The sequence below is a fragment of the Scomber japonicus genome, chromosome 15, assembly GCF_027409825.1.
Source record: "Scomber japonicus isolate fScoJap1 chromosome 15, fScoJap1.pri, whole genome shotgun sequence".
Classification (NCBI taxonomy): domain Eukaryota; kingdom Metazoa; phylum Chordata; class Actinopteri; order Scombriformes; family Scombridae; genus Scomber; species Scomber japonicus.
This window is the reverse complement of record NC_070592.1, coordinates 27,103,077-27,124,825: the sequence shown is the minus strand read 5'-3', so window position 1 is coordinate 27,124,825 and position 21,749 is coordinate 27,103,077. Positions and strand designations below refer to the sequence as shown.

The window sequence follows — 21,749 nt, the reverse complement described above, 5'->3', positions numbered from 1 at the left end:
AAATTCGTTACCCGGTTCTTATAATTACTCCACGGTTCATTCAATACGGAGAAAGGCGAGTCGGCATTGTTCCACCTAACAGTTTTAAATGATGTAATTAAGCGTAAATGCTCAGTCCATAGACATTAGAGTCAGTCAGACAGAGAAAACAATTGTAGTGTTGGAGGCAGATGAAGAAGGGACGGTACAGAAAATAGATAACATATTAGAGAAGTGGATGCTCACCTCAGTAAACATCAAGTAGATGAAAACAAAGCTAATAGGTTGTAGATAATAAGCTAAAACTGTTGGAAAGAAAAGAAAGGCAACAGATTCCAGCAGGGGTTCCAACACCTGAAACAAGAAGTCAAAAGTAACTGTAGAAAGTCACACACATTTCAGACACTGCTGTGTGTTACACCTATGTTTGTTGTCACGTCATACCCTAAAATACCCATACATATGTTATTTATATCTAACTCTAACAGCCCATTTTAACTTCTTTATTTTGGCTGATAAATGTCTAAATGGGTTTTTAACTGCTGAATTCATCATTCCTCTTCAGTACAAATAATTCTAAAAGTTTAGTTTAGTTTAGTCATTAAACTCAAATACACAAAAGTAAATAATCATATTTCTTCATCTCCCTTAGAAACAGTGACAAACCAAGGTGTAGGCTCAAGCTTTTGCTTATAACGCCAACGCTTCTTACATTCATCTTTGAATAGATCCCAATGTACTTTAGAAACACACACACATAATAATACACTGAAAATATACACATGGATACACATTTCCTTATATACAGTATATATGCATGGTTATATATCCCCAAAAGTACCAAAATACATAACAAAATCCATTGCAAAACTCATATACACCTTAATATTTATTCCTAAGTTTTATATTTGTTAATCATCTTATTTTTGAATATTTTTGAATCTATGTAGTGTGTGAAGAGGTCCTCTTGTTTACTGGAGTATTTTAAAAGATATTGTTTCATTCATTCTACCAATGTAAATGTGACAATTTAGTGTGATTCTATCAGATACTATCACTAGTTCCTGGTCTAAGTGCCTCTTATACTCCTATACATTTTTATTGACTCTCTGAAAAATACATAGAAAAAATATACAGTATATATAATCAGGTACTTTTTTTAAACCTTCAATAAAGACTAAATGTGATTTTGTAGCTCATGTGTACTGTAGACAAAGCTGCTGAAACACTGCAGATGTTTGTATAAAGAAAGGCAGCAGTGTGGCTGTAGCAGTTTGTATGGAGGTCAGCATGAAGGCTGCAACATGTTAGCTCATGTACTACATGCAAGCAGACACAAGCATGCAGACCGACAACTTCACCAGTTCCAGAGTAAACACCAGGCTGCAGTCTAATCTGCTCCACACCACAGCTCAGCACTTTGTCATCAAGTAAATATGTGGATCTTCTTATGAGTCCATGTGGAGCTCCTGGCTTGTTCCAGGAAAGCCAAAGATAAAAATCAATATGCAAACAACAAATGAGTTTCTGCTCTGCTGTAACCTTGATGAAACTTCCTCTTTGCTATAAGCATACAAATGTTGGATGTTGTTGCTACTATGAGTTGAATTACACCAGGCCCTGATACAAAATGAACAGCTTAATTGATATCTATTTATTTTGGAAGTATGTAGTTGCGCAGATGCTGTGTTAAAATGCTGTCATGAGGGATTATAAAGAAACCAGTGATTATCAGTGTTAATAATCAGCCAGAGTTTTCAAAGTGTGAATCAGCATTTTAGAAGGACATTCCTTGCAAAGACAGCACAAGGTCAGAGTTTAAACTGTGATATAATCTACTTGCCTAGTCGAAGCCGCAAAGAGTTCAACCTAGTTCTTCTGTTTTAAAATCCAAAGAATCAGATGCAGTAAAGTAGAAAAAGCCAAAGCTGTATGAGCAGAGAATGGGTGGACTGGGACAACCCTGCTCTCTGCCACCGCAGCTAATTTATGCCTGGAGGTCCATTATAGTTGCTTTTGTTTATTTGGGACACTAATGTGCAGAAATGGCAACACGAGAGCCACAAAAAGCACTCAGTCGTATGATTTCTTCCCCCTCCAAAATAAATTGCCATCTGTGGACCTCCTATCTGATGGAATTGGTTTGTCCTGAAATGCCTTCACTTTGAGCACCTGCAGTTTAGGTGTAGCTGCTGAATGTTGGATGAAATTAGCTTTTTGTTCTACATATGCATTAGTCTAGGTGTCATTTATTACATTCAACACATTTGAGGCAAACACTATTCAAGGCATCCAGGGTTCAAGAGGTAAAAATTACATTCATTTTCTGCGTAGTCACTGCTAGATGATTGGCAGTATTACCATTTAGCATTGCCAAGGCTTGGTTAGGTGAGAAACTCAATCTCCTGATGAGTGGTTCAATCCTGTGTACATAGACATGTAAAGTAGAGAAGTCGACTGTGACTCCCAAGCAGCTTGAAACCCAGCTCAATTTCATAAGTCACTTACAGTCATTTAGCTTTGTTGAAACATGATAAAACATTCAATAGTTAAAATCTTCTGACTTCTAGATACATTTGGCAGCTGTGGTGTTGTATTACATCCCCAATGGCAACAAATAAAACTACAGCTTTAAATTATTCCTCTGACTGGCAACTGTTGTAATAGTAATACCTTTATATTCTGTGTGAATAATTACACACACCACAATTTGCACCCAATGCCAATGTGGTTTGCCAATGGAGGAAGTAGCATTGCAGTAATGTAACACTACAGTATAAGTGGCACTATACACTCACTGGCCTCTTTATTAGGTACACCTGTGCATTCCTGGGCTTAACTTATATATTTTTCGTTTTTGTTAACATTGTCAAGAAGTGATAATTCTACTTTATGTTTATTATTGAGGTCATAGTAGGTGATGGTGGTGTATTATGGTGCATTATACTGAATGGTGTTTCTAATATTTCGTCCACTCCATTAACATACATGACGGGGGCAAAATAATAGGAACACCAGTTAATAGAATGCACTCCAGTACACCACCACCACTTAGTACGACCTCAGTAATAAACATTAAGTAGAATTATCACTTTTTTGACAATGTTAACAAAAACTGAAAATGAAGGGGCTTTAAGTATGTGGAAGTTGTGGTGGTGGATGGGGGTACCTTTCATGCAGCACACCAGAGTTTGTCCAATTTAACTCGTACGTTTGTATTAACCATAACCATGTTGCATGCTTATTGCAAGACACACACTTCAATGCAAATCTCTGCAGTTATGTCATTGCGGCCAGTGTGCAGACCTGACACGTGCATCTTAAAATTTGAAACACTGTGGTTTGTAGCTGCGCTGACGATGTTGACAATTGGCTCATTGGTATGTGGGACCTCTGACCCAATCACTTCCTCTCCCAAATTCCAAAAAGGAGATGATTAGTAGTAGTAATAACCACGTTGTCTATAAAGACAGAAAAAAAGAAAAAGCAGGGAGAACACATACTGTACAGCCACTGTGAAACTAAACATTCAGGTTTTAATAATCAACGCTGGAGATCAAGGACAACTCCTACATGGAATAGAGCTCAGGTTACTAATCTACACATTAACTGTGTAGATAACAGGTTCACCACACTGAGCCATGAACCATGCTGAGCCTGTAACCTTGACCAAGTTTTGCGTAATCCTGTCATTTTGAAATCAATACAACGGACGTAAAAAATAAAGGTTGCAGAACAGTACAGTATTGATGTTCTTGTCTTGCTGTAGGGTTTTGCCATATTAAACTTGAAGAAAATAATTATGTTTTAATTATTAGAACTGATGGTCATAACACAAACAGTAGCACAACAGTAGTGAGTGATCTAAAGCACCCACACATAGCAGCTCTATTAAAAATGAGTGAGAAACTATTTAAAATTTGATACGTTTTTTTTTTTTTTAATTCCCCAAGCCTAATGAACATAGGTAATTTACCAGCTTGAAACCACATCCAAAATGCAACCAGGGGACTCACAATTTTTCTCAACATCTGGTGTAACTTTGAGCCAACTTTTTTCACCCAGGCTACTTGTTCAGTCAATATAGGCTCCGTCATAATGTGATATAGAAGGTTATTCAGAATGTCTCAATGAGGAGTTCAGTGTTCAATCTGTGTTGTAAATGTCCTACAGTAATCACCTGCAAACATATATCACTTCCCTCTACATGTGTACATTACCACCCAATCTTCACATTCTCTCCAGCCAGAAACTATTTGGGCATCAATCTGTCTGTTTGTGTCCTCATTAGAGCCTCGGAGACCTGCTGTATGGATGAAGCAGCTTTCGGGTCTTCCCCAGCTGTTGTCTGGATGTTAAATGCTCTCTAGGGTAAAAAGCAGCAAACCGAAGCACAGTTTTTCCCATAATGCTTTTCAAGCCAGCTGTTCTTCCTGTAGAAAGGAGTTATGAAAGCTTTTTTTTTCTCCCCCGAGCTTGTTAAAGAGTGAGTTTTTGAATCAGCATGTTGGCTGAAATTGAAATCTTAGTGTTTGGTTGTGATATGTTGTGATATGTATTGTTTGTGCCACGGTCAGAGCAGGTAGAGGCTCAGTCAGCTGAGGACATGTTATATAATAGTGACCTCAATATGACTCTTCAGGGTACATGCAGGTTATTTGATGTCTTCCAAGATGATTGTTTTGTGTCTGACTAGCACAGAGGTACAGAGCACATTTATTTGAGCTACTCCGAGCTGCATTTCTTGTACGAAAAGCTTTGAATGAACGATTGTGTGTGTGTTGACCCTGAAAATTGTTAAAAGGAAATCTCTAAAATGCAGTTAATGGGCATTAAAAATATTGAAAATGCTGCTTTGAGGGATCAGCACAGTCACACAGAACTACAATATGATGGTAGGCAGTTATGAAATGGTTCTTTGGCCAATTAACTATATTCAGCATAATAAAACTAACTTGCAGACGGTGTGGATTATAATGGCAGCTGCATAGTTCAAGGAAAAGCTTTGGAGCTAACCTAAAGAAACGTTCAGTTGATATTTATTAACCCAAATGAAACCAAATTACAGAAACATATTAAACCAACAGAACGGGTGCCTGAAGGTGAGAGGGAGAGAGAGCTGCAGCAGCATCTTGGCAGAGCTGCACTGCAGTCAGGCTTAAATAACCCAGGAACACACCAGAGCCCTCATTTGTTCCAGGTTACAGTTACCATCCACCTGCAGGGTGAACACAAGAAGACACAGCAGGGTTATCGCACAGACTAGAATATTTACTCTACAAGTGGGATTTTGAAAGGAACAGGCTGACATCGTGGAGATGAGAGTCTTAATGAGAACATTGGTCTGGCACGTATTTAGGCAAGCTTAGCATAAGGATGGAAACAGCTAACATACAGTAGCTTTATTAACATTTTAAATTAAAAGTCAAGCTTGTCAATGCAGCCTGCTATCAAGGCACACTTATAAATATTCTGACATAAAAAAGAAAGAAATAAGGCAGGCTACACTAGTCGTTTCCCCTGTCTTCAGTTGTTAGGCTAGGCTACGCTAAGCTAAACAGGGCCTGGGCTTATCTCTGTACTGAGCAGTCTGATATTGTGGGAAGGAGAGTCTTAAAGAGAACATTGGTATCAAACTTGTGAGTCTAAGTCTGGCACATATTCAGCTTAGCTTAGCATTAGGATGTGAAGCATCCAGCTAACATACAGTAGCTTTATCAGCATTTTAAATGAACTGGCAAGACTGTAAATGTAGCACAGGCTAGGTTAGGCTAGGGCTAGGCTAGAACCTGTAATTATCTCTGGATACTGGATGGATGGATGGATGGATGGATAGATACTTTATTGTCATTACACATAAGATACAGAGAAATTTCATTTAGCATTCCCATCTCAGCAGCATACAAGAAAATACATATAAATTATCTTTATAAAAAATCTGTATATATTACAGATAAATAAATTATATATAGATATTGGAATGCAACAGTACCGTACCGTCTTCTTCCACCTCATCTGGCTCCTCTCAACGCGGAGGAGCAGTGGGTTTACTCCGAGGCTATATGCAACAGTAGTGCCATATATATTGATAAGCAGTGCTAGCATTTCCCAAAATATCAGTGAGTTTAAATTCAGTAGGATAGATCAGGGTAATGTGGGACACTTTTTGCAATTCTGACTCGTTTACTGTATTTACATATGAATCCAATACATTATATAAACACCTTATATCATTATGAAAACCCTGGGATGTGTCCTTGTTAAATTAGAAGACATGGCACTTATATTTATATTCCTTATGCCAAATTGTTTCAGAATTTGTAGATTTTGTAATGTGGGACACTAGTTTTTAAGCTTAGAAATACTCAGATTTATACTAAGCAGCCTTATATCTGCCACAACTTCCTGAAATGTGTGTACACATACAGTAGTTTTTAGGTTCAAAAACTAGTAGCCTGTATGTTCACATGTGTAATTTTAAACAATATCACTTACACAGTATACATATACTAGTTAGCTTAAAATAATCTAATAGAAAAAGAGATAAATGCACTGGATCTTAGTTGGCCCACATTAGTCAATGTCCCATATTACCCTAATCCACCCTAATTAATGCTGTTTTGTTGCTAAGTCAATCCTCTCATATTCATTCTTCTGGTTGTCCAACATTGTTAATTTCCCAATTTTAGTTCTGTTTTCATTTTAACCTGTACCTGGTTGTATGACTCAGAATGATACTATATACACTTCTACTAATATATACTAATACTATACTTACATATACTAATATATATTTAAACATATACATTTATAAATATTATGCCCATTCTCATGAGTATTACTAATATGTTCTATATCTTTTGAAATGTTGCACGTGTGGAAGTGCTGCTGGTAGATTTAAAGAATCACCAGCACAAATAAGTGAGTCATCTAAACCTGAGTCTTGATTGGCTCACAGTGAAAAGACACATGCCTCTGTGAACACATGCACAACTCCTACTTCCTCCAGCTTATCATCACAATCAGAAAGAGTCCTCTTGTTGTGGCTTCAGCTACAGGAAGTGCAGTGTGTGTGTGTGTGTGTGTGTGTGTGTGTGTGTGTGTGTGTGGAGGCGGACTCACAGGGACAGCCAGTCAAGGACATTTTGCTTCCTGGTTTCTCAGCTTCCCACAGCTTATGATACAGACAGATGCACACAGTGACTCTCTGTGGAGATGAACACTGCTGCTGCTGCTGCTGCTGTGTCACACACAGCTACAGTCAGTCAGACAGACAGACGGAGGAAGAGATGTTGCAGCAGCCCTGTTCAGTTCCATCCTGTGATAGAGACTGCTAAATGGACTGTGTATCCGCTCATGTGGCCTTGGTTGCCCTCCCACTGTTAATTCATTATTTATGATAGATTCTCCTGACTGCTGCACTGGTTGGAACTCTGACAGCATCGTCGAACCAGGAAAAGCATCTGTACACAACAGTGCATTCAGAATTGACAATGACAGATTTTGTTGGACTAAACAATGTTTTCTTATTTTCCAAATGTTTTTTATAATAACATTTTCTGAAATGTATAATGTGAGAAATCTCACTTATTATGATGATGCTATTGGAAATGATCATTGACACTGCGGCTCCCATCAGCTTTATGGAGCTTTATACTGTAGCACTCTCATAGCCTTGCTTTCAGAGAGAAAGCTCTAAAAACACTGTACCTGCTCAGCTCCAAACTGCCAACACACACAGTTAGCTGTAGACTAGCTGGTGAACATAGTGGAGCATTTAGATATTTCCCTCAGGAGTTGGTAGAGAGTGAATATTGGACTTTCATTCAGCAGGTGGACAGAAACGCGACTCCTAATGAATGACAATGTTGCTCTGTGTAACTGCTGGATGTGGAAATAAGCAACACATCAACTTAAAATGTGATGATATGTTAATGTTGTGTTTACAACTTCCATCCGCTGCACCAAAGTGGCCCAAACAATATTTACTGCATGTTTAAGTGGGGTTGTAAACAGCCATGAACTAACATGTGAGTGTTATTGTGTTCTGTGGTGAGTGTTCAGTCATGAAACAGCAAATAAAACATCGCTGACATTTGCAACATTGTTTCTTTTCCACTTTTCCATCAGTATTTTCGCCAGTTTTGAATAAGTGATATCTAATAGTCAATAATAGTAGAACATCTCTAGTGTCTGTCACACTTCTGTACAGAGCAGCACACACACATCTCTATCAGCTCTGCATCCACTGCACACATCCGTCGCAGGCTTTCAGGGATTGTTTTGCCCCGAGGTCTTCCTCCTGTGAACCTAATACTACATCTGACAGCTGACAGATGTTTTTTGGTTACTAATCTTAGACTGCTTGTATTTTCACTATCACATGTGTGATGTATAGTACTCACCGGTCGCCTAGCACTCTGTTTCTCTAGGCCTGTCACCCTACTGCTCCATCACTCATAAATCAGTTGATATATATACTTTGTACTGATCTGGGTCGTGGTGACAACAGCACAGCACAGCAGAGCAGAGCAGAGCAGCAAGCATGTTTTATGAATCTGACTTTTCTCATTTTCTCTTCAACTTTTGCCAACAAAGAAAAAAAAATAGGAAAACATTCATGAATGAGGCTCAGTGTTTTCATCCATTTGGAGTTTTTAGTTTTTTTAGTTGAATGAATAACTTGTATAATTCACTCACAGCCAGTCACCTGCAGTAGAAAGCCCTCTTTAATTCTTGATAAACTTGAAGTAAGCAGAAGGGAATTTAATAGTCTGTAAAATCATGAAAATAAGTTAATGAAATATGACACATCTCAGCCGCTCAGCGCTCCTTCCAAGGCATTAATTGTGATGGGAAATCTGTTGACTTGTGTATCACAACCATGCAACTGTGACAGCCTTGCTGTTAATGAGTGTGTTCATGCACATGAGTAGTTACTGTGTGTGTGTGTGTGTGTGTGTGTGTGTGTGTGTGTGTGTGTGTGTGTGTGTGTGTGTGTGTGTTTCAGATACTGAGATCAGCCCTTATTCCAATTTTTAGAGTAATGAAAATTCTAACCAGAGTTATAAAGTAGTTAGTCTGTGAAACTAAAAATATGATGTAAGTTTGGATACATCAGCTGACACAATACTCTCACATCAAGGTCCATTTAGGAGCTCCTCTGGAGATTTCAGTCACTTAACATGATCTTCATCAGCAAATGTTACATGCCTAGTTGTCATAGAGATGCAGCTGTTTAAATGTCCCTTTTTATTTCTCAGCACTTTGAGGACTTCTCATTCACACTGGCTTAAAACTTCAACTTTTGACCTTATATTGTTGTATTGTTGCTCGTGTCTTCCGTTACTTGTATGATGTGGAAATCAAATCCATCAATGCATTGATGCAAGTTAACAGTGGAGGAAACTCTCTCTAACTCTGGACATGAATGCCAGACAGTGGTCTTAAGGATGACAGTGACCAATACTTTTACTATATTGTATTTGATATGTTGGTTGATATTTGTATTTTGTTTATTTATTAGTAACCATCTGTCAATGTTAGTAATGTCTGATGTACTGCTGTGGCGTTTCTGACCTGTGATGCCAATAAAGCTTGTTTGAATTTGAGTTGACCAATACAGACAATCAGAAAAACTAGAAGTTTAAGTTGATGCTTATGATCATCTATAAATAACTCACACAATGACGTTCTTGTACCAAATCACTGCCGGTTAAAAAACACAAAAATCTAAATAGCTGCAACTAAAAGTTATTTTCACTATCAATTTATCTGCTACATAAAATACTTTTATTTTCCATATTAATAGAATGCATGTGGTTTGTGGAATTTCAGTAAATTGTGGACAATGTTCCCAGTACTTAAAATTACTTTTCAAACTGGCTTGTTTTGGTCAACAAACAGTCCAAAACCAAACATTCATCATTTTGTTGTCATAGAGAAGTATGAAAACCAGAAGATATTCACATCTGGGAAGCTGGAACATGTGAAATGTTGAGATTTTTGCTTTAAAAACAACTACTCAGTCATTGAAAGTGTTGCAAATAAATTGTCTATCAATGGGCTAATCCATTAAAATGAAATATTACAGCTACAGTGTAAATGTAATAATATAAGATGTGCAGTATATGAAATGACCCTCATATATGTAAATAGGGTTTATTATAGACTTTTATGGGAGACTGAAGATTATCTACGTTGCACACATTAATCAGTCTGGCTGCTGGACACCATATATGCAACCTCACTGTTATGTGTGTTTGTACAGCTTGCCCCTGTGTGTGTGTGTGTGTGTGTGTGTGTGTGTGTGTGTGTGTGTGTGTGTGTGTGTATCTCTGCAAGACCTTTGTACTCCCCTCAGCTTTACCTCAACTCACCTGTCTGGATAACGACATGCTGCAAAGAAAGAATCAACACCTCACACTTGTCCTTACTAATAAGTGTCGAGTGGTTGTGTTATTTGAGTTTCCACGTCTCACCACTAGATGTCACCCTACACAGGAGCAAAATGTCACGAGACACCGAACACATTCTCTTTGATAGACCGGCTGCATCCACGTTACATCCCCTGAGATACAAACAGAGACATCAAACATCTCTTTCAAACTGTTGTATCAAGGCTGAAGAAGCTGATTGCATCCAATTAACAACACTACTTCCTCTCTGAAGTTTTTTGAAACTGGCACAGTAGGGATGAACAAAGCTGTGAGCACAAAATAACTCATTGTAAGATGTTTGTGTTATCAATGCTCTCAGTGGCTGATGATCTTTTTGGCTGTGTGTTTTCATAGGTAGATACCCAGATGTCTGAGGAGGCTCTGAGGATGACGTCTTGGCCTTGAACCCCACCAGTATGTCAGGTAAGATGTGTGGCCTCAGCACCCCAACACACACACACACACACACACACAAACACACACACACACACACACAGTCTCACACCCTCAGGCTTATTCCTAATACAATTGACAGTATACGACTTATATCTCAGTACTACTGTAATTTGAAGTTCGTGTAATTGTTGATATTTAAGGCGACATTCACGAACTACCAAAATCAATCAGCTCTCAGTGACTCAAACCAACATGTAGATCATCACAAGACACAACATCTCTTCATTGAATACAAACATTTAGTGTTATTACTACTTTAAGGCAGAGTGAGCCATCCTTTAGTTCAATCATATAAAACTCGTTATTTCCTGTTTTTTAGTTTTAATCATAAAATCTGAGTACTGCTCTGTATAAAATGTGAATATTAAAAAGAGTGAGACCCTCTGCACATGATCCACTGTTTTTTTGTAGAGAGCACCGGGAAACCAAATCTATCAAGTTCAACTTTTAAAGGGTCACTCCACTGATTTTATGCACAAAGGTCAGTTTGCTCTTCATGGGAAGTTGTACATCCTGTGGAAGTCTAACTTTAAATATTCTCCTCCCTCTGGAGAGAGCTTTCAACCTCCTGATGACATCATTAGGCTTATTTTTATTATCTCAGGGTTTGTTTGAGACTTTTTGACAGAAATCCTGTGTTACAAACCAGGGTTGTAGAATTAGAAATTTGAGGGGATTTGACGGCCATGGAAAGTCTAATTCAGCAGTTGCATTATGGGAGTTGTCCAGACCTATACTGGAGAGTTAAGGATATCTTGGACTCTGACGCTTCAATTTTGAGCCAATCTTTCTGGAAGTGCAACACAAAATCACTGGAGTGCCCTGTCAAGCCAAAGTGGACGAGATGCTTAGAATCATTGACATTTAAACATCAGACTCAGTGTGCTGATGACCATTTGCTACATTCAAAAGCTCCAGAACAAACAAGTAAGAAATAAATATAAAAATAAAAAGAAAGTGTCTTATTTGACAAGTTGGTGAACTGATTCTCTAACCTCTCCACCTGAGGAGCTTGTTTACCGTAAACTCAATTTGAACCTGAAAGAGGAAACAATAACTTTTAGAAGCGAGGGAACAGAAAATCCAGGTACATCAATCTCCCTAAGTATTTTTCAGCCAGAGTTAAGTGCACTCCTTGAGTTACAGTCCAACTCAGGTATCAAATGCATCATTCGTTCATTTGAAAGCTTAGAAAATGGCCACTGAGCACTGAATGACCCTCCTTTACTCATTCATTACTGTGTATATGTACAAACTAGCAAAGTGTACATGTGTTTGTTTACTGAGCAGAGATAGTGTACAGTGTCATGTGTGGGTTTAACCGGTCCTAGTAACCTCACTGACCCAGTACATATGCTATCAATCTCAGCATAGTGAACACACACACACACACACACACACACACGAATACACAAACATACACACTTATTTGTATCCCATGAGGAAATGAACCTAATACCCCTCACTCACTGTATTACCATGAGAACAACACACTGTGATGTTTTTGATGCTGCTGTTTATGATTCACATGAAACTGCTGTGTTTATTAGAATCCTACTGTTGATTCCTTTCATTGTGATGTGAAAAGCAGAGGAGCACCACTCTGCCTCTCTCTCACCTGTTACACTGAAGCAGCCTTTTCTTTTAAAGTGCCTCTCCATCTATTTTAGAGCCAGCAGAAAATTGCTCCCCCCACTGGAAAGATGAGGCCATTCAAAATGGTAATATTTATCCTCCCTCTCAGCACTGCTTTTCCTCCTGTCTGTCTGGACTCTGGACCACTCATGAGAAATCATTTCACAAGCTTTTCACTAAACTGTTGACATTAGAGCACATTTACATAGAAAAACAAAGTTTTCAGGGCTTTCTCTTCATAAACCAAAAGCCAAAAAATAAAATAAACTTATGGAGAGTCTTTTTAGTGTATCTATGTGGCAGAGTAGCTGTAGACAGACATGTCATCATATTGATTTGAGCTAAGAAATAGAGCTAAGACTAGCTTGTCCACATTGAGATTTAATATGTACAAAAACAATTCTGGTCAGAAACATGTACATAATTTGGCACTAATTATCAGTAAAAAGAGTCAGTATTTAGATGTTTCTATATCAAATTATATTAAGTATTTTAGTCACTGCATAGCAGGTCATCTGTAAAAATCAAATGTAAAAATTTGCCTTGAGAAAAACCTACAGTTTAACATATATATATATGTTTCCAATAATAAATTAATAATGAATTCATATTTACAGAATATGGAGTTAAATAGAGCAGGTCTATCATAAACTATCTTCTAGAAAGCATCAATTCCTTTTAAATTTCAACACAACTAAAGACTTAAATTTAAAGGACTGCAATAAGAACAATCATCTCATTCATTTGCAGAAATCATACATGTACTGTAGGAGCTACAGCAGAAATAAGTGCAATATTTTAACCACTAAATGATCTAAATCATAGATGAATAAGTAAGAAACCTCAGTATAAAATGTTGGCCACAGATGCATTTTAATGTCACATATGATAAGATAAATAGAAAAATATCAGTAAATGATTAATGCATGTAGCAGCCAGAGTATGAAGCTGCTTTGCTTTTAATCAGTAACTATTACTAACTACCTGATGTGATTCACCATATGTTTGACCGCTCAATTAATCAACTAACTACTCACTCACATCTCTGTAAGCATGCAGTGGAGAAGCTCTATTTTCTCCTGTATCTCTTTTCTTCTTCTCTCTGACCATCACTAAATGTTCCAACAGAGCTTGTGTATGACTGCAGGACCGTTTGAGACATTTCAAAGACAATTCAGCACACAGAGTCTCTCAAACAACATTTCCCTCATGACAGTCAGCTGTTTTATCCTCTCTGCCGATCACTGGTGCATTCAAGGACACTTCAGTCAGTGTTGTTGAAGCTTCATATGACCTTTTCATTGAGGCGCGGCCCTGCTGTGAACGGACTACACTCATTTTCTAGTCGTCTGATGACTGTCCGCATGAAAGGATGACTTTTAAAATGGTCCCAGAACAGCTGAGATTGCCTCAATTCATATTTCTATCTTTTCCTGCTCACATTTGGGGGTTTTTTAGAGGGATGTGACAAGTATTTATTTATATAAAGTCATGCTGGGGGCACATTCTGAGAGGATGGAATGAATCAATGTTTTATGTCTTTCTTTTGGATTTTCGGCTGGTGAAGTTTCTCTCAGAAATTAATCCAGTAACATAGTGATAATCTTTTGCTGGGAAAGATCTACCAGACACAGAGGGACAGATTTACTGTGGCGTGATGCAAATGTGCACAAGCAGCTCAGGTCAGGCAGCTCAGAGTGCATTAGGCGGAGGTGGAGTTGGTGTTGATATGGCTGATATCTCACTGAAATAGAAGTGAATGCAACCAAGCACACTGTGTGAAGGTCTTATCAGAAGGAAGAAGTGTGCGGTTGTTTCACAGATCAAATCAAGTTTAAAGAACACAATCAACAACACCTCTCCAGCTGTTCATTTGCTAAGTTACAAAACAATAATATGATAATTATTGCCAGTTTGCACTTATATAAAGACACATTTTTATATTTATTTCCACCTTTCTTGCAAGATAAATGCAGATGGTGCAACCTTTGTAAATCCAGAAAATATAATTAGTCTTTGTCAAAGACACAGTGAAGTAGAAAAAACATTCACAGTTAATTGTTCATTTATCTCTTGTTATATGCCAATTATATATACAAATAAACAAGTAAATCATTTTTGAGTATTTCCTGTAATAGTTTTCAAATGCTTGATATTAACGGTGCAGTGTGTAGGATTTAGTGACATCTAGTGGTAAGGTTGTACATTGCAACAAACTGAAAACAGTCACAGAGGCTATGAAACAACACATGACAAACATGACAGCCCTCTCTAGAGTCAGTGTTTGGTTTGTCCATTCTGAGATACTGTAGAAATGTCAGCCCCCATTGAAAAGGACCCACTCTCTGTGTAGATATAAAGGGCTCATTCTAAGGTGACGAAACACAACAATTCTTATTTTCAGGTGATTGTACACTAGCTAAAACATACTTGAGTATTATATTCCATTTCTGCAAAGGCCGTCCTGCTAGATGCCACTAAAGTCTACACACTGCACCTTTAAATCCAATTAAAATGTGTGTAAACCCCCCCCCCCCCCCCCCCCCTCACCACCTGTGAGCTGTTGTAGCTCTCAGAGCATCATCATAGAAAGAAGTGTGTGTTATATCAGTGAACAAAAACTTTATTTTCATGTTCTCCTTATCTAATAACGGGTGAGGGAGTAGTGTGTAGAAGCCAACAGTCCTTTGCAGCTTACTTTTTCTCCCGGGTTCGTATCACAGTGTATCTCAACACCACATCCACTTCCTAGCAGTCCAATCAAACGTGAAGGATTTGATGTAAATCCCTCTTGTAACTCACATATTCTGTTTCACTGGAGAATACGTCACAGTACAGAAGCACAAAAGCTTTGGCACCTTCCCTTAAATACATTAGTAAATTGGAGACTTGCTAAAACAACACACAACTTCAGACTAGTGCGTCATTGCCAAAGTTAAATATATCCATGTGAAAATCTTATCAAGTTGTCTTCATGACCTCACTCTGATTATCAGACAGAAAAGTGGATTAATTACAATACATAATAAAGCTCTTTGAAGACTAATGATGTCTGCTCAGAGAGGTCATTTCTTATGTAGTGCTGACAGTATAAAAGATTATATAAAGGTGCAATATATGCAACAATTATGTTTGAATTATAGTTTAAAATTAGTTAAATAAAATGAACCAATAGTATCAACAGACTGTGAAGAAATAACAGGTTTGACATAAGACGTCTATGTATTGTTTTGCAGATATCTACTGAATTAGCATGCTATCCAGCTAGCCCCAACCCATTTTGTCTTGTAATACTGCTTGTACATTGAGGGGTTATAGTCACTGTAGGGTTCCAACATATGTTAGCTCAACGTTAGCGCTGAATATTGCTATCATACTTAGTCAAAGTCCCGTGCTGTGTCTCAAATCTCTTCTTCTGTACTTACACTTAATTTTTTGAGTGCATAAATGAATTCTACAAATGTAAATTATACATGTGTTTTTTAGCACTAAGCACCACTATACTGTTACATATAAGCCATCAGTAGGTTTATTGGGTTCATTTGGCAGTCTGTAATGATTTGGTAACAAATTGCACACTCAGGGTTGTATTTAAATATTATACTGTAAGTAAATTAAAATAATCATAATTTTTAAGCTATGTAATGAGCTTTAGATAAGTGAATAGGATGGAGCCCCATTCTTTCCAATAAAAGATAACACATGCACATATTGTTTTTATTGCAAGATAATATGTTGATATGAGGTGACTCTCTTTGGAGATATCCGTTGATCTTAAAATAACAGTGTTGAAGCATATTGTTTCTTCATGGGAATGAACTGTGCTGTGTGAATTGACATTTTCTTGTTTGTTTGTTGTTGTTCTTACTGATTTTTCCTTCAACATTTGAGTTTCTGTTGTCCGTTTTAAAGCCCGCCATGTCTTCCAACTTTTTCCACGCTATCTTCCTAACAGAAGCCGTCTGTTTCTCTCCGTTTTGTTTCGGTGTCTACGTTTGAAGTGAAATTGAATTCTGTGTCTCGGGAGAAATCTTATTCAATAACGTTTGGCCTCTAGAAGTCTCTGCTGTGGTGATTCACTCATTACATGTCTGTCTCTGCACTGGCTTGTTTGCAGACTTCTTAATGAGGTCAGTGAGGGGAACAAAAGCAGCTCTGATGAATTGCTCATGATAGTGACACTGACCACAGTGACTTGATGAAGAATGAGTCAGGAGCTGAAAACTTTTAATTCATGAGTTGAAAACTTTTCAAAGCAACTTCTTTAACTCAAACCAAATATCTCAATATTTCCTCAGATGATGACTTTCCACACCAAAAACGCATCAACTTAGAAGCTTATTTATATTTCTGCATGACAGATGACCCATGTGATCCACACACAAATACATCATTATGCAGTGAAACAGACTTCCTGTCATGTTATAGAGCAGAAGAGATTAGATTTCTTTTGTTAAAAAAGAAAATATATAAGAAAATGAAACAACACTAAGCAATAAAATTAACAATAAACATATACAACAAATTCTCAATAAACAGCAACGAGTAGGAAGATAAAATACATATGTTCCTACCAAATACAATTCAATTAATTACATTTAAATAATTACCTCTATGTTCATTCTCTTTATGTATACATTATGCATATAGTCTGACACCTACAAATCTATAATAAATACACAGTTACAATAAAAAACAGAAAATTACAATAAATAGCAATAATACCAATTTCATTCCATTTATATGTTACGTTCCGGATATTGACCTTTACTCATTAGGAAAGATATAGTACAGAAAATGACAATAACATGCATGGTACATATGTCAACTATGAAAAACCTCAAAAGTTGAATTTGTGAATTTTTGCTGACTTTATGTATATTCATTTTTTCTTTGTTGAGCACTTTTTAGACTGTCCTCACCCCACATGCATGGGATTATTTTTTGTTAGTCCAGCACAAGCTTTGTCAATTGAGGAAAGTATGAAGCTATCAAGAACCCAAATTACAACAAAATGACACAAGCTCATATAAAAATGTACAAATAATCAAATACATTTTAAGACAGTTTAATGTTGTAAAATGACACCATTACAGTAGGAAGAATGTAAGAAATAACGCTGTAACACAGTTTCTATACATGTAAAGTGATTTTATCCCAACTAATTGTGTGCCTTTTTCATTGAAAGCTTGTCAATCACTGAAAAATACCAATAATTCAGTTTTAAACATTTTACAGTGTAAATACATAACTGTGGGAAATCTTCACATCAACACATTTCACTGGTCGTCATTATTTTACTACCAAATAAATCAAACTTGCTTACTTAATATGTAGAATAACCTTTACTGTGACAAATATGTGAGGATGAGGAGCTTTTATCTTGCTGTAGATAAACAGTGACTGGTTGAGCTGCACTTGAACCTTATTCACTTGACCTTGATCAGTTAAACCCCCTCTGGTGGGTCTGGCCAGGGTTTTTAAGTGCTTGTGAATGCATCGCATAGTGAGAGCACTATTATATGAGCATCATACTCATAGTGTGGATATGCCAACATGAGTCATATCAACACAGGTCACACACTCAGGCTAATGAGGAAATAGTGCAGTTGTACTGTGTGTAAGGATTCATAGTAGAGGCTAGTGAGTATGTACAGTTGTAACATCCCTTTGTAGAGAAAGTATCCTAAATAGATTCCTGCACTTCAGTCTAAAGTGGTGGATAATCCTCTCAAACTTTAACCTTTAAAGATGGGAGCCTTCTGCTGTTCCCCTGAGCTTACCCTGAACTTTAAGGAGAAAAGTTCACCAACTCATGTGCCCTCCTCAGGTAGCATAAGAGTAGCAGGGGACATCTGGCTCAGAGCTTCACATCAACTGAGGCCCAGGATAGAAGAGATTCCTCACATCCAGCAATTGTTCATGACCGGCTTTGAACCCCAAAGGCCAAAAGTAATCAATCAGGGAGGGAATATATCTGTCTCAAAGCCTGGTGCAGGGCCACTGTGGTGAGGTGGCATCCACAGAGAAACCATGTTCCTGTTCGCAACGTTAGATCAATGTTAAGAAGTCTGTTGTTATCTGAAATAGAAAAGTTTATGAGGAACACATTGAGACAGTGGCTCGGCTGCTGGAAGCTATTCCATGGAGTATTTACTCACTTCACACAGGACATGTGAAATATCTGCTGGACATATTATTAGTTAGAGTAAAGAAAAAAGATGCAACTGAGACTAAAGACAATCTGGGTAAGTAGAGAAATATTGAAATAGTTTAAAAAGTCAATTTTAGACTATGCTCTTTTAAACACCTACATTTTGTTTTACAAAAATGTGCAGTATTAGAAGGTGCTTGTGATAGTATTCCTCTACAGTAGTAGTAGCACTTTAATTCAGTGTTTATAGAAGGATAGAAACATGTAATACTTGGTTTGTAATATACTATAATTTAAACAGATATAAATGTCTAATCATATATTTGTCAATAAATATAAATCATATCTGGATACAGTAATATAAAATATGTCCTCATATATGACATTACTAATTATAAACCACCGATTAAATGTTATACAAATATATACATACACATGTGTTGGCAATGTGATCAAAACTCTGTATTGATTATTAATTATTATTGATTATTTTAAATTGAAAATTCTGTCTATTTCTGCCTGTCATACAAAAAGAATGACAAACTAATAATCTTAACTCAAAGCCCAATTAGTTATATTTTCCCGGTACTTTAAATATATTTATTATGTATTATTTCTGTATAAATATTAAGGTTTCAATGTTGACATAATGCACATTTAATGCAAATAAAAGCAACTCATTTACATAGGACACGTTTAAAATATACATCTTTCACCTAAGTGCAATCTTTTTTAAACTTGTATCTAATTCATATATTTTTAAATACCTGAATTTATCTAGAATCTGTATTTTTACATGAATTAATGCATATTTTATATTCATTTACATTTGCTAAATAAATACAGATAAATGTAATGTTGTAGTTTCCATAATCCTTTTCTACAAAACTACATTTTATTTTAATTAAAAAAATAATAAAAGTAAAACAATACATTGAAAATAAATGATTAAAACTTACAAAGTGATCTTTAAAAATATATAAAACTCACGTGAGTAAAAAAAGCAAAAAAAGCTAGGCATTAATGCAGTCTGCTCAGACGGCAGATTGTTTCACATAGACAGACAACTGTGTCTGACAGTTAGTCGACTGTCGTGTAACAAACTCCCAACAAGATTAGTCCATGGTGAGGACATCACCTCATCAAAAAGTTAAACTGGTATCAAGAAGATTTGCTTCATAGGGCCTGCTGCTTCTTACCAGCTGCTGCATGTTGATCACATCTACTTGTCACACACTCACACTTACTACATTAATGGGGTTAGTAATCCTACATTAAGCCATTTTAACTGTTCATCCAGCCAGATAATAAGAATTAAGCATTGATCATTCAGTTGTGTCTGCATGGAATTCTTCATTTAGGACAATAAAGATTAAGGATGTGTTCCAGTTCCTAACATTCATTTAGATCTATACAGTGTGTGCATAATTCTGTTATATTGCTATTACCAGTAAAAAACAATCATACACATAATACAGTGGGAATTTCAAATAGTTGAACAATCCCATATTTTAGCATTTTGGATCAATTTAAATGGAGCGCCCTAAAAGTAATTTTTAGTTGTAAATCACTCTTAATCACTACAAACAGCCACATAGTAAAACCTGTTTGTCTAAATGTGTTTACCAAGTAGAGGCTTATCTGGGAGACCTTTCCATTGCACCTGTGTTTAATGAAGTACTACTTAAGCTTGCCAAAGAAAGAGTCCAAATAAACACACATTATCAGAGTTTAGGTGTTTGGTGGAACATCAGCTGCCTCTCAGTGGTCAACAGGAGGCAAAATAAAGACCAGTTTTGTCTTTCAGTGAAATCACAATAATAGAAGGAACAAAACAGTGTAGTGTAACATAAAAAAGTGCATACTGTAATTTCAGTCATCACACACTAGACAATCTTTAAGTTTATTTTATTCTATTTATATTTGCTTTCATTGTAGCTTTGCATTAAAGATATACAGTATGTCATTTTAATTAGTCTACATAACATTTACATTGAACCCTTCACCTGTTGTATACATTACACTGTCATGTAAAGCAGCTATATGCACAGAAACACATTAGTTCAACATACGTATTCCTCGTAACTGCAAATGCTTGATATGCAAATATCCATCCATATTTACATTATGATGAAAATATCCATCCATATTTACATTATGATGAATTTGTAAATATTAATAATGTGAATGGTAGAAAAGAGTGATCTGTGTGATTACACATAAGTTCAGTTCAAAACATCTGTAACTTGTTCATTAACATTTAGAATTGTAAATGAATGTAGGTTCAAACCTGCACACTTTACTTTTTCTGGATTGAAAATTACAACAATTAAGTATATTTTTATTTAGTTTGAATTATCAATGCATTTCTGTAGAAGTGATGGCATGCCAGTTTGATACATTGTATGTAAACCTGCTTTTAATTATGATCAATTATTCTTGAATCCCCCAAATAACCTTTGAGATGTCAGAGCTGTATGTACATAGTTGTTGATATGCACTCCTGCATCCTAAATTAATTACAAATGAGCTACTTACATTAGTAAAAATGCATTTATACTACCTTTACTATGTTGAATGTTTATGAAATAATAATAGGCATTTATTTTCTGACCAAACACAACAACATAAAGATGTCTCTTCTAAATGATGAATGTGATTATGTTTTGTTTTTTGTAAACAAATTAAAAATAGATTTTTCATTAGCTTCAGTAATGAAGTGGATTATAGTGCGCTCCATTACCTTAAAACTTTGTTGTGCGTCTGAGGAGAAAATTGTGATCATTACCATAGTCTGCTGTTTGCCCCCGAATCCATAAATGGAACAATGGAATAATTCAATAGTTCCAGCTCTTTTGTTCTATATAGATGCTTTACATAGTGTGATATATGTTCACATCAGCCTGTAAACTGAACAGAAAGCACATGAAAGAGACTCTAATTTAGCAGTGAATGTATCAGTCATGGATGTGTATGGTATTAAAGATGACTAGTAATAATAATGCTGCTGTTTAAAGGACATGTGTAAGAATGTCATAGAGGTGTTATTTGTTCAGTTGTCTGCCAGTCTCCCTTCATCTATCACA

At 36.5% G+C, this 21,749-nt stretch overlaps 1 protein-coding gene across 4 annotated transcripts in view; it reads left to right on the top strand.

Annotated features, from left to right (window-relative positions):
• thrb (thyroid hormone receptor beta) overlaps positions 1 to 21,749 on the top strand; it is a 126,685-nt gene that overhangs the window by 85,891 nt on the left and 19,045 nt on the right. For all 4 annotated transcript variants that reach the window (XR_008322961.1, XM_053334119.1, XM_053334118.1 and 1 more), the window contains 2 exons: positions 10,773 to 10,841; positions 12,545 to 12,595. Coding sequence is in view for 3 of the 4 variants with exons in the window: in XM_053334119.1 (XP_053190094.1) it covers positions 10,835 to 10,841; positions 12,545 to 12,595 (58 nt within the window). In the remaining variant the exon portion in view is untranslated. The remainder of the gene's footprint in view (positions 1 to 10,772; positions 10,842 to 12,544; positions 12,596 to 21,749) is intronic.